Source organism: Lissotriton helveticus, chromosome 7 (genome assembly GCF_964261635.1).
Source record: "Lissotriton helveticus chromosome 7, aLisHel1.1, whole genome shotgun sequence".
NCBI classification, from domain to species: domain Eukaryota; kingdom Metazoa; phylum Chordata; class Amphibia; order Caudata; family Salamandridae; genus Lissotriton; species Lissotriton helveticus.
This window is the reverse complement of record NC_136068.1, coordinates 1,615,827,869-1,615,840,023: the sequence shown is the minus strand read 5'-3', so window position 1 is coordinate 1,615,840,023 and position 12,155 is coordinate 1,615,827,869. Positions and strand designations below refer to the sequence as shown.

Genomic DNA, 12,155 nt, shown 5'->3' with positions numbered 1-12,155 from the left:
ATCCATCTGGAGGACTTCAAAAGGGTGGTCAGGGGGCTGGAAACCACCTTGTTCCACCGGGACACTTTTACCTGGATTAAACTGACAACATATCATACAGGTACGGACTTTCTGCTTGGCTGCAGCTCGTAAATGCTTGTTGAACCAAATGTTCTGGATACTGTCTAACATGGCTTTTTCCCCTAAATGTGCTGGACTATGTGCGGTATTAATAATGACTTGAACCATAGAGTCGGGGAGAAACCATGTGGCTCTACCCTTCGTTACCCATCCCTGATCTGTCTGGACCCCTCCTTGTTCGGACCATTTCTTGATTTCATCGGGAGTAGCATGTAACTGTATGTCTATGACATCTTGAGTAGGGTCCTTAACTGTCATGCATGTAGTCGGATCTGGAGTATGTGTCTGATTAACTGGAATGTCTGGAGTCTGTGCTGTAAGCTTGGCTGTGCGATCTGCTAGATCATTACCTTGGGAAATAATGTCAGTAACTTTCGTATGTGCTTTGCACTTCATGATAGCGATAGATGTCGGTAAGTGTATGGCATCTAACAGAGCTTGAATAAGGAGACCATGCTGAATCTTGGTTCCATGAGAAGTCATGAAACCTCTCTCCTGCCAGAGCACTCCGAAGTCGTGTACAACTCCAAATGCGTAGCGTGAATCTGTGTAAACATTAACTTTCAAGTTCTTGGCATGTATACAGGCTTGTGTCAGAGCAACTAGCTCTGCTGCTTGAGCGGACAGGGTATCAATACGGTGTGTTTCAATAACTTCAGTGTCAGTAGTCACTGCATACGCGGCTACTAGTTCTCCTGTACTAGTTCTCATACATGAACCATCCACATAAAGTGTCAGGTCGGGGTCTGGTAACGGAGTATCTGTCAGATCTTGCCTTGGCTTTGTCGTAATGTTAACTACTTCCACACAATCATGTGTGGCAGAATTTGAATTAACTGATGGTAACAGTGTAGCAGGATTTAAAATGTTGCAGCGTCTGATTTCTATGTGTGGCTGGAACAGTGTCAATTCATAACCTGTTAAACGTGCAATTGTCAAGTGCTGGGTTTGTGTTCGGTTCAGAAGAACTTCCACAGAATGTGGAACTTGTACTGTCAGAGAGTGTCCTAAAACTATGGAATCACTTTGTCGGATAGCTAGTGCTGTAGCTGCAACTGACTTGAGGCACGCAGGAAAAGCCTGGGCTACAGGATCTAATGTGCTCGAAAAATAAGCACAGGGCTTGTATTGTCCTGCTTGATCTTGTGTGAGAACAGATAATGCTGTACCTTCACGTTCTGTGACGAAAAGTGTAAAAGGCTTACTGTAGTTCGGCGTGGCTAGAACTGGAGCTTGGCATAAAGCTTTCTTTAACTCGTTGAAACTTAGTGTATGTTCAGATGTCCAAGGGAGGACAGTCGATACGGCTGCCTCCTGTGTCGTTAACTGTATCAGTGGTTTGGCTAGAAATGCATACTGGGGAATCCATTGTCTGCAGTAAGAAGTGAGGCCGATAAAAGCACGTACCTCCTTCTGGGTCTTGGGCTGAGGAAGACTCGCTATTAACTGGATACGGTCTGGTGTCAACTGCCTACCCCTCTTGGACAGTAAGTGTCCTAAGTATACCACTTGCTGGACACAGAATTGAAGCTTCGAAGGGGACACCTTGTGCCCCATCTCGGCCAGGAAATACAGAACCGTTAGTGACGCTCGCTCGCAATCACGTTCAGAACGGGCTGTGATCAGTAGATCATCGACATACTGGAGCAGGGCAGTGTCAGTTGGCATGTGAATGTTGTCTAGTTGTCTCTTAAGTGCTTGACTGTAAATACTAGGACTTTCTGTGAAACCTTGAGGAGCGCGTGTGAACATATAGCTCCTTCCATTTAAACAGAATCCGAAAAGGAACTGGCTGTCTGGATGAATAGGAACACTGAAAAATGCGTTCTTGAGGTCTATGACAGTGAAGAACGTGGCTTCGGAATCAATGGCTGTCAATAGGGAAGAGATGTCTGGGACAACTGGATACTGCGGAATAATACATTTATTAAGCTCTCGTAGGTCGATCACTAATCGATATACTGGGGGTGCATTTGGATCAGTACGTTTCATAACTGGAATGATCGGAGAATTGCATACGTTGGAGTCAGTTTCTACAACCACTCCTTGAGCGATGAGCTCGTCAATAATTTTGGATAAGGCTGCTACAGCCTCGGGTGGCAATCTGTACTGTCTGATTCGTGGTAACACTACACCTGACTTGAGAGTCACACGATAAGGTGTGATTTGCATATAACCTACATCAGTTGGACCTTGCGCCCATAAATGCTGCGGAACATTAGACAGTCTCGAATCAAAATCTCGTAATACATAGTGACCCTTGAAGTCACGTAGGAACAATCGTATTCCCTCTGGGGAACAGCATATAACTGCACCCAACTCTTTCAGTGTTTTAATGCCCAATAGGTTTTCTGGACATGACTTAGTAAGTAACAGATCAGTAGTACGGGACAATGGACCTACTTCTAGAGTAACTGGCTTTGAAATCTCGTTTACGATAGGTTTTCCTGAAAATCCAAGGGAAACATTTCTTGAGCCTGAGAGCGGAGCCCCTGGAACTTCGGCATGACTAATTGTGGTCCTACTTGCCCCTGTATCAATCAAAAACTTTCTGTCTTTCCCTAATACTTGACTGTGAACATAGGGACCTTCTTGATCTACAGGTATCTCGATGAGAGGCAAGCCTACCTCCCTCTCTAGGCTGTTTCATGAATACTGCTGGTACTCTGGATACTCAGACTGTGCATACTGGTACATCTGCGATGTAACATGCTGTGTTGCAGCGATAGGCTGCGGTACTGTAACTATCTGTTGTGCATTCTGTGGCTGAGGAGTCTGTGAAACTTGCTCTTGTCTAGGCGGACGTGGTCTTTCCTTAGTCTTACCAGTAGCTATGTTGTGTTTCAGAACTGCACACTCATTTATAAAATGACCTGGCTGTTTACAATAATTGCAGTTCCCTTTAACGGGAGCTGCAGGATGACTGGCTTGATTCGGACCCCTCTTCTGACTGTCTTGAGGAACAGATTGTGCAACTAGTACTTTCATTTTCGTGTCTTTCATACGTTTTCTCTCGTGTTCTTGCTCTTCCCTGATTCTATTCTGGTGGTACTGGAGCATCTGGAGCATCTGGGACGGAGTATTAGCTTGCCAGGTGCTTTCGACTTTCAAAACTCGATTTTTAACTTGTGGGCTTGAATTCTCGACTAATTTAGTAACAAAAAGGTGAGGGTATGACTCACTACTTGTCTTGAGGCCACTATTGATGCTAAAACATTTTTCAAACCTAGAATAAAAATCACTAATATCTTCGTCTTGCTTCTGTTTACAGGCTGAGATTGCATCCCAGTCTTCTTTTCTAGTTGTCAATAATCTGGGTAAAATTTGAATCAATAATTCTGGTAATTCTTTACATTTATCTCCAAGACCGGTACCTGGTACTCGTGCCTTGTCTTCAGCTTCTAGAACTGCCCCAGCTTCTAGAACTGCCCAATCGATCTTTTTCTCTCCCACCTCCCATTCTTTTTCCTTTAGCTTTTCATACACCCCTGCGGGCAACAGGACCTTTAACATTTTAATGATATCTGGGTAAGTGTATTCTCCCATACGGAGCATGTCTTTTAATTCTCTATGGAACCCTGCTGGATCTTTGTCATGACAGGGAATTAATTTCTTCATTTCGAGGAGTTCCATCTTTGTAATCGGGGTGTAAACAAACACTCGTTGCATTTCACCGTCCTCTGTCTTAACTGGATGCACTTCTCGTAACGGGTTCTGTCTTTCCATGTAAAATGGTTTACTTTCTGGGGGTGAGACATGAACAAAATGCGGGTTCAGAAACGTTCTATATTTGTGGCGCTGCTCTAGAATGACACTAATTAAGTCGGTACCTAGACCTTTCCATCTATACTGGAGTAACTCATTCAGGATATCGTGTAACGGACCTGGATCAGAGTGCTGACCCTCATACAGAGTAATGAGGTGCTGGATCATATACATACCCACCAGTCGCTGCTCGGCTGGGGGCAGTTTCAGAAACATTTGTGCCACTATTTCGTCTGGAAAAGTGGTAGAATCAGTAATCCATCGGACTGCTGATCGGGCTAGTTCCTGTTCATGCATGGTACTTAACTCACTGTAACCGATTCGTGATTTCAGAATGTGATCGGTAGCTTGGAATACTTGTTCTAGGGAACCTTGTTCTGGTGCTGAATGATGGAAAATTGACTTGTGTTCTAGGCGTAAATGGCGATCTGGAAATCTAGATTTTCCTACATACGCTATTCTGGCGGGATTCTCGTCCTCTACCTCTTCAGTATCAGAGTTACTTTCTTTCTCGCTTACTTGTGCTGCTTTACGTTGTTCGTGTATCTTTATTATTTCTCTACGGATTTTCTTGTACATACTCTCCATGGCACTAATGGTATTGTGCTTACCCTCGGCTATATTATCACTCCACTTTGTCAGGGTTTTCATTTCGGCCGGATCTTTAGACGGGTAATCTTGTTCTCTTATTAGACAGTTAATTAAAAACTTTAATATCATACGCTGGATCTCAGCTTTCCTTTGAGACATGGCATCACTAATACTTTCTGGATCATCCCCTGTACGGATGAAACGATATATTCTGTCTAGATCTTCTTTCATATTGGGTAGGGTGACTAGATACTCGGTCACCCTCCTTACGCGTACTGAATATAAGACCATATTATTCTCGCCTGGGACTGGGTCATAGGCACATTCGCCAAGGGCTTGCCTGATTTCTGCAACAGACTTATTACTCTTGGGAGTACGCTGTGATGCTTGAGCATGTAATTCGAGTGCTGATAAACGCTTGCGTGGCGGCGGGGTTTGAGGAGGACCTCCTCCTGCGGCCCCTAGACTAGAATCGTCGACTGATATTCTTCGTGGTGGAGCGGGAAATTGAAATGCTGGCTGGACCGGGGGTACCGTAGCAGGTACTGCATGGGGTGCCCCGGTGTCTGGAGGAGCAGGATGTGCCTGATTTACAGGGACTGGCGGAGCGCGAACAGGATCTGCATATTCAGGGACTGTGTCGTCCAGATAGGACGAAATAAAAATATCAGCTGCGGTCGGTTTGTGACGTAGCTTGGTCGGAACTAGTGGTGGCGGGAAATTACTGGATGCCTCCGGGGTCGCTTTTGGCAAGCCCTCGGCAAGAAGAGGATACATACCCTTAATAAGGGCATGCCTCTGTCTGTCTGACTGTTCGGCTTTGACTTGTTCACCTATCTCGATTAATTCTTTTTCTTGGGCTCGCTCTAAGGATTCTCTACTTAATTCTGACTTTCTGATTTCTTTTTCAGTTCTTTTATGAGCTTCCTTGCGCCATAACTCGATGGCATCTTTCTGTGACTGTCTGGCTTTCTTTTTCCATAATGCTTCTTCTACTCGCATGATGCATTCGGCATCCCATGTACCCGATACGGGCCATCTATACTTTTCTTCTAACTGTTTGGTATACTCTACCCATAAATCTAGATACAATACGGCACTTATGCCATGTTTCTGATACATAAAGTGACCTGGACTGTCCCTGGGCGGGACGGGAACTGCTGCTTCCAGCAGACCCTTTCTAGTTTTTAACTGACGTAACTTGGAAAATATGGGCATGACTGAACTGTAATCTAGACACAATACAATACACAATGAACACGATACTTATACCCCATTCATACCACGACATTGAAATACATGAAAAACATTTAAAATAACAGTTCGAACAGAATACTACCTGGAAATACTGAGAACAGAACACATAAATTTTCTCGAGAACAGAAACTGACTAGAACAGAAACTAGATGCACTGCTGAAACAGTACGAAACTTACCGGTCTCATAAAGAGACACGTCAGGACCCGCATCCACCGAAGTGGACACTTCGTTTGTGGGACTGTGTACCACCAACCCACAGACCAGAGTCAATTAAATTGACCCTGTCTAGATACCACCCCAGTAACGGTACTCACCGGGCAGCAAGAACGGAAAGCCTCAGACTGGACTGGACTGCTACGACGACGGACGACGAACTTCGGACTTCGGACTTCAGTTACGGGTGGACCTCCGGATACCTCGGACCTTGGACTCTTGGCTTGGGCTCTGGTCGGGACTCGCCGCGTTCCTCCACCGTCTCGTCTGGATGCTGGACCGCCTCCTCCGTCTCCTCCGTGGGCCTGAGGGATACTTGAGCAGAAATGTCTGCCACTGCGCAGAAGAGTTCCGTCACGACTGCAGAGGGTCAGGGGGTCGGCGTGGCTTCACCGACGCGTGGGGAAAGGGCAAGTCCCTATTCGGGCGCCATTATGTGGTAAATAAATAAATAATACCCTATTTTTGACTAGACATATATCATAACAGATAGCTCAATAAATAAGAGTCCAGATTCGAGGTAGTAGGAGTTTTGCAGGTTTAATACAGCATAAGGACAGGAACAGGACAACCTGCATGGGAATAGGATGACAGGGCCCAGCAGCTGCTGGGGCTGGATCTGGGATGAGCGCGCTGGCTTTTAATAACAATACATGAGCATATATACATAACGCAAACACATAGTATTACATTGCAGTAGGCGTAGCAGTGGGTGGAGCAATAGGTGTGACGCGTAGCAGTCGCGAAAGATAAAGGCAAAAGTAGGTGTAACTGGGCGTATACATAGACATGTGGTGCAGACGTAACAGGATATGTCATGAATGGGGCGGAAACCATGGAGGGGGCTACCTGAGGAGCCGGGACCTCTAACCTAATGGTGCGCGCAAACTAGCAATGACGTATCACTAGGAGAAGCTGGGGGCTATGAACTCTGTGCTAGGAGCAGAGACTGAAGTCTGGAGGGTCGGAGCGACATGTACCTAAACCCTATCTAGTATCTGATGTTTAGGGAACATGTTGATATGAACTAGAAGTTAGGAGGGGAAAGGCTAACTTGATTCTAAGACTGGACCATGCATTATTCTACATGTAGTGCGTGATGAAGAATATGAAGAATATGAAATGACCATTAAATGCAGTATTTCTCTAACGTGGAGACGTGAAGGCTAGACAATGACGGAAACTATTGATGCAGTTCAGTAGCTTAGGAATGCAGAGAAGGAGGACTGAACTGATAACTGGAATCATAACATATTCTTGGCAGACTCAGAGACTGAGCCAGGCTGGACCGGGCACTGCGAGGCAGGAAGTAAGTGAAGGGTCGAGGATACAGGTGGGGGCTGTATCCCTCCTCAGCGAGGCTTCAGGAGACAGGAGCTGAATCTGGTGTCCGGGCCCTTTTGAGGCCTAGAAACGGGGACTTTATAATAGAATAACGTGCACACTGAGAAACGTGGCAACGTAGCTTTACATAGGCCTGATATTCGTAGTATTCACGAGGACTGGAAACTGGCATACTAGAGGGGGACACAACTGTAATTGCGTCATTAATCAGACATGGGGAATGCATATGCATATTTAATCATGCACACATAACATATGATGGATGACACGTAGGGACACAGAACATGGCAAAATTTACTTTTCCACAAGCCTATCTAAGTTGTGATCGCGCGTCCATCACTGTTATGAGTACGAAGCAAAATATTACACACACACACATTGCTGAGCTGTATGTTCTCAATATTTAAGATGACTGATTACTGCACAATCAAGGCCCAAAAACACACAAAGGTCCACCTTCGAATATGGCATGAACACAAACTAGTCCCTTCTTTAAGTTGGTCCATCTGTGGTCCAAATGCACACAAACCTGGCCTCAATAGGGTAAGCTTTGTCCAGGGTGAGGTTGACCCTTGCCCCAATCTCTGTTGTACGTGAGGTTGAACCTTTGATGCAGGAGCAGTCTTGCAAATTACCTTAATGGGTCAGTTACTACTGATGAATTGACACGTTTGGCAATGAGCTGTCTATATGCCTTCCTGAGGACGAGGGGGTGGGGGCTTTTGTGATTAACAATAATGATAATAATAACTAGGATTAACAAAAGCAAATCTTGTTCTTAATCAAACATGTCCTTCATAAAACTGAAAAAGATACCCCCGGAATGGGTAGTTATAGGTTTTCTATATTTAAAAGGGCATGGTAAAGATTGTATGACATTTATTTTTAAATACATTTGACTAGATTGTTATTAGAATGATACAATTGGTAACTAAGGGCCCAGGAGTTAAGGAGTTGTGACTTTACTTCATCCAAGCACAGTCTGACTAGATAATCATTACTAATTATTGAGTCTTAGAAAAAATGGCCTCTGAATCTGTCCTATATGTTTATGGTTAGGCCTTCTCTAAAACAGCAATGTGAGAGCAGAATTTTGAAAATGCTGCACTCACATTGTGATTGTTGAGAAAAGATGAATCTAAGTTCTGTTTTGAATGAAAAAGATTTTCCACTGAGAACACCTCGGTTTGCGATTTGTCGAACAATGCCTACAAGAAGGTGAGTCAGGAATTGTACAGGATGTTTCCCAGTTAATGTAGAAGACAGACTGATGTAGGAGAAGTACTTTTAGCTGATCTGCATCTGCTGGCTAGGGAGCCAAAAGATATTTCTACAAGCCAGTCTACATATGGGTTAGTGTGAAGATCTCTGTGTAGGTGAGTAGTAGCTACCACCAGCTGCATTGTGAACCTCCTTCTCATTCTTGGTGAAAAAGTGGTGGTGGGGGAAAGCAGGCCATGCCCTATTTTATATTTTGAAACTCTGTAGTGTGACAGAGTTCTAAAGAATTGTTCCTCTGCGCATGCAAAGGAACACGTCCAGTGCAGTCCTGCACTTTCCTTTCCAGGGCTGAGCGGTACTGTGGGCCCAAATGCCTTTTACTAAGTCACGCCTATGTCTAGCTTGTAAGCTAGCTTTACGCTGCACGTTTCTAAAGAGAAATTGATATATGGACCGTCTCTGGGCAGGAGACTTCCCAAGGGTTCATGTGGCTTTTTTGAAACTCTGACGTCACAGCGGAACAATAGAAACCCTTTAAAGTTCATAAGATGTCTCCAGGTTGGCAGTACGGTAGATGAAGCAGTGGAGGAACCAGCACAGCAGCTGGGTGCTTGCGGTCTGTGGAGTGTTTGTTTGCTTACCTTCCTTGAATGATCGCATGGACCAGGAAGCAGTCCTCTTCCATGGAATGTGGTGCTGATGGTTCTCCTTCCCATGCAGACAATGCTCTTCAAGAACAACATGGCACCTGGTAGTTTTTCTCCAGTGGTGAAAGCAAACACCTCACTGTTCAGGAAAAAATGCAAATGCATTCATTAAGGATTTGGAAATCCGTTCTCTCCAAATATGGCAACAAGGACAATTCTGGAGGCTTCCAGAGTGATTTAGAAGAAAACTTGCTTTTTGCAGTTTCAGGGTCCATCCACGCTCAGTGCTGTACAACATTCAGAAGAGAGAACAGGTATCGGACACTGGCGTTGGTGCTCATTTGACAAAAGCTATCTGAGCTGCTTGTGAAACTAAAATAAAATTGTGGTTTTTCTTTTTTGTTCAAAGAATCTAAAATTGGTTTCGAACTATACGGGCAGCACCTGTAAATATTTAATGTCAAAGATGGATTAGAAGTTGACTCCGAAGGCAGGGAGTGTGGAACTGGTGACCGCCCTAATAGCATTCTGTGCCCATAGTGGTAAGGGAATTCAGAGTGGGTGTTACTTTCGTAATCTAATGATTCCAACTCACAAGGCGTTACAACTTCCGACATGCAATACAGTAGCACACATCAACGTTGACATTGAAAAACTGAAGTACAAACCACTGTTAGAACCACCTTGCTTCATATGTTTCGAGATTTCCTGCACTTGAGGTATTCATGGGTTATGGAAAGCTGGGGGCTTGAAAGACAGAACAATCAGGTAACAGGCAGAGAACTGGTTTGTCTCAGAACTGTGTTCAAATATTAGCAAATGGACGAATTTTGCATTCCTCCCTCCATTATTTATTTCACGACTGTGGCCCAGAGCAGTGCAATAATACTGCATGACTGCCCTCACCCTGTGCTAATTTTAGGACTGGCGCCCACAGCTCTGTTGATGCATCACAATCCTTACTTGCAGGCCCCCCTGTTATTTCAGTTGTAACAACCAACCGCTTTGCGGATACATTCAAACCCTGACCTGCTGCGCCCGCTTCTCTAGTACTGTGACCAACTCGCAGCTCTATCAGTTTACCTTACCCTGGCATGTTGCTGCCATGCTCTTTCAGTACTGTGACACACACACAGTTCTGCTAGTCATTACGGCCTTACTGCACCCTACACTATTGCGGTCCTACTTTCTCCTTCTCACTCGCCTTTCTAAACCAAACGTCTGAACCCCAGAAATTCCAAGATCTTTCATCAGTATATCAGCAAAATGTTACTTGTATCTTTATTGTTGCTTGGTAACCCTCAAAATCATTAAACTAGGCTCACCAGGGTAGCTTGCCCTATCTGGACTGGAAAATCACGTTCTTGTGATCCTTGTGGAGACAGACGCGCTATTGATAATCGTGTAAGAGCCCACAAAGTATCTGAACGTATAAAGTAATTACGCAAAACGTAACAAATCGTTATGCCTCTTCCGATTTATACAAGCATGGATGCTGTGTGTGCTTCACCGTGCATCCCCTTCTGCACGCCTCACTTCCTTCTATGGTGATGGCAGCTTTCAGTTGCCATAGTATTGTTGGTCTTAGCGTTGAAGCCAGTAATAGTCCTAATTCCATGGAGATATGGTGGATTTAGTGAGGTGATGATATGGCATTTCGAAATGATTCGCGTGACCTCCCATAATCTTGCATGTGCCCTGCCTGCAGACATGGCCTCCAGTGACAAAAGCAAATTGTTAACAAAGGTGGCAACCTGTTCTCAGTACATTGGTAATATTATAACAAGGGGCGCACTGCTGCCCATAAGCGCTGCAGGGTGGTGGAGAGTGGTGTATGTGTGGCTTTCATTATTCCTTTTTCGTGTTCTGTTGCTTATAGAGCACCTGTTAGCCTCGTTGGAGTTGTGCCGCCCACTGCAGAAGGTGTACCACTGACAGTACTGCCAGGGATGGAACCTGATGCACCAGGACTGCCCTCGTATGAAGAAGCACTGGAGGCCTCGGGCACCTACGATGCACCCCCTCCGCCATACCAAAGGTAATTACTGTGTATTAACCTTGTGTAATAACCTTTCCAATTCAGCTGTATGAGAGGTAATTATTATTTAATAGCTTCCTCCATCTCCTTCACCATACAAGAGGTGCTAAGTAATACCATCAATACCCGACTGCCATTCTGGAATGAATAACATGTAGTAATTATTCAAACCACTTCGGCATTCTATGGGTAGTGTCAGAGATAACAGTAAGTACTAAGACTCCCCACAACCTTCATAATAATTGTAGTACTGGTACCTGTATTAATTACATTCAATGCTTAATTTAAGCCAGTGGGGCTCACCGACACTCCTTTTTAGGTGAAATCGTACTAAACAGCACAGCTGTCTGGTTTGCTGAAGACATCTTTGGGACATTCAGAAAGCTTCCCTGAGAATGCATTCTGCCCATTGCTTACTATTGGCTTTGTGGTTTGTAACTCACATTTCTTTGCTTTTTATTTGCTGCCCCTATTTGTTTTAGGATGTCCTGCTTGAGTTTGTCCCTTTTGCCCAAACCTTGTTTACTGTATCCTTCCGAGATCTCACCTGCTCTAAACGGGCCTTGAAATCTTGTTCTTATCTTGTCACATTTGCTGTACATTTAAACACAAGGGTCAAATTTACGGCTCTGTCTTCTGAGTGAGCTTTGTGTTTGTTTCTTTCAGTGACTTCAAAGTGAGAGCGTTTATAGGAAAGCATGAGGAATGCAGATTACTCTCTCCATGGCTTGTGCCACTCCTATGCTCCATTTTATGAGGCTGTAACATAACTCTTACAACAGGCCTAGAGGGAGTAGGTGCATGCACTAAACAAATATTCATGTTTAGGTTCTTCTACCAAAGCACAATGTGACCCTCTGGAGAATGTTTGCCAATCTTTCTGTTTACAGTCAGTGAGTCCACGTACCAAACCCTTTTACTAATACCACACATCGGCAAGCCAAAAGGTGTAGCCTA

At 44.6% G+C, this 12,155-nt stretch overlaps 1 protein-coding gene and 1 long non-coding RNA gene across 3 annotated transcripts in view; one reads left to right on the top strand and one right to left on the bottom strand.

Moving 5' to 3' along the window:
- PRRG2 (proline rich and Gla domain 2) overlaps positions 1–12,155 on the top strand; it is a 346,092-nt gene that overhangs the window by 311,883 nt on the left and 22,054 nt on the right. For both annotated transcript variants that reach the window (XM_078655284.1, XM_078655285.1), the window contains exon 7: positions 11,040–11,198. In XM_078655284.1, coding sequence (XP_078511410.1) covers positions 11,040–11,198 — 159 coding nt within the window. The remainder of the gene's footprint in view (positions 1–11,039; positions 11,199–12,155) is intronic.
- Positions 1–12,155, bottom strand: part of LOC144770607 (uncharacterized) — a 91,007-nt gene that overhangs the window by 75,197 nt on the left and 3,655 nt on the right. Inside the window, exon 2 of the long non-coding RNA XR_013598950.1 lies at positions 9,155–9,299. This is a non-coding gene — a long non-coding RNA (uncharacterized LOC144770607). The remainder of the gene's footprint in view (positions 1–9,154; positions 9,300–12,155) is intronic.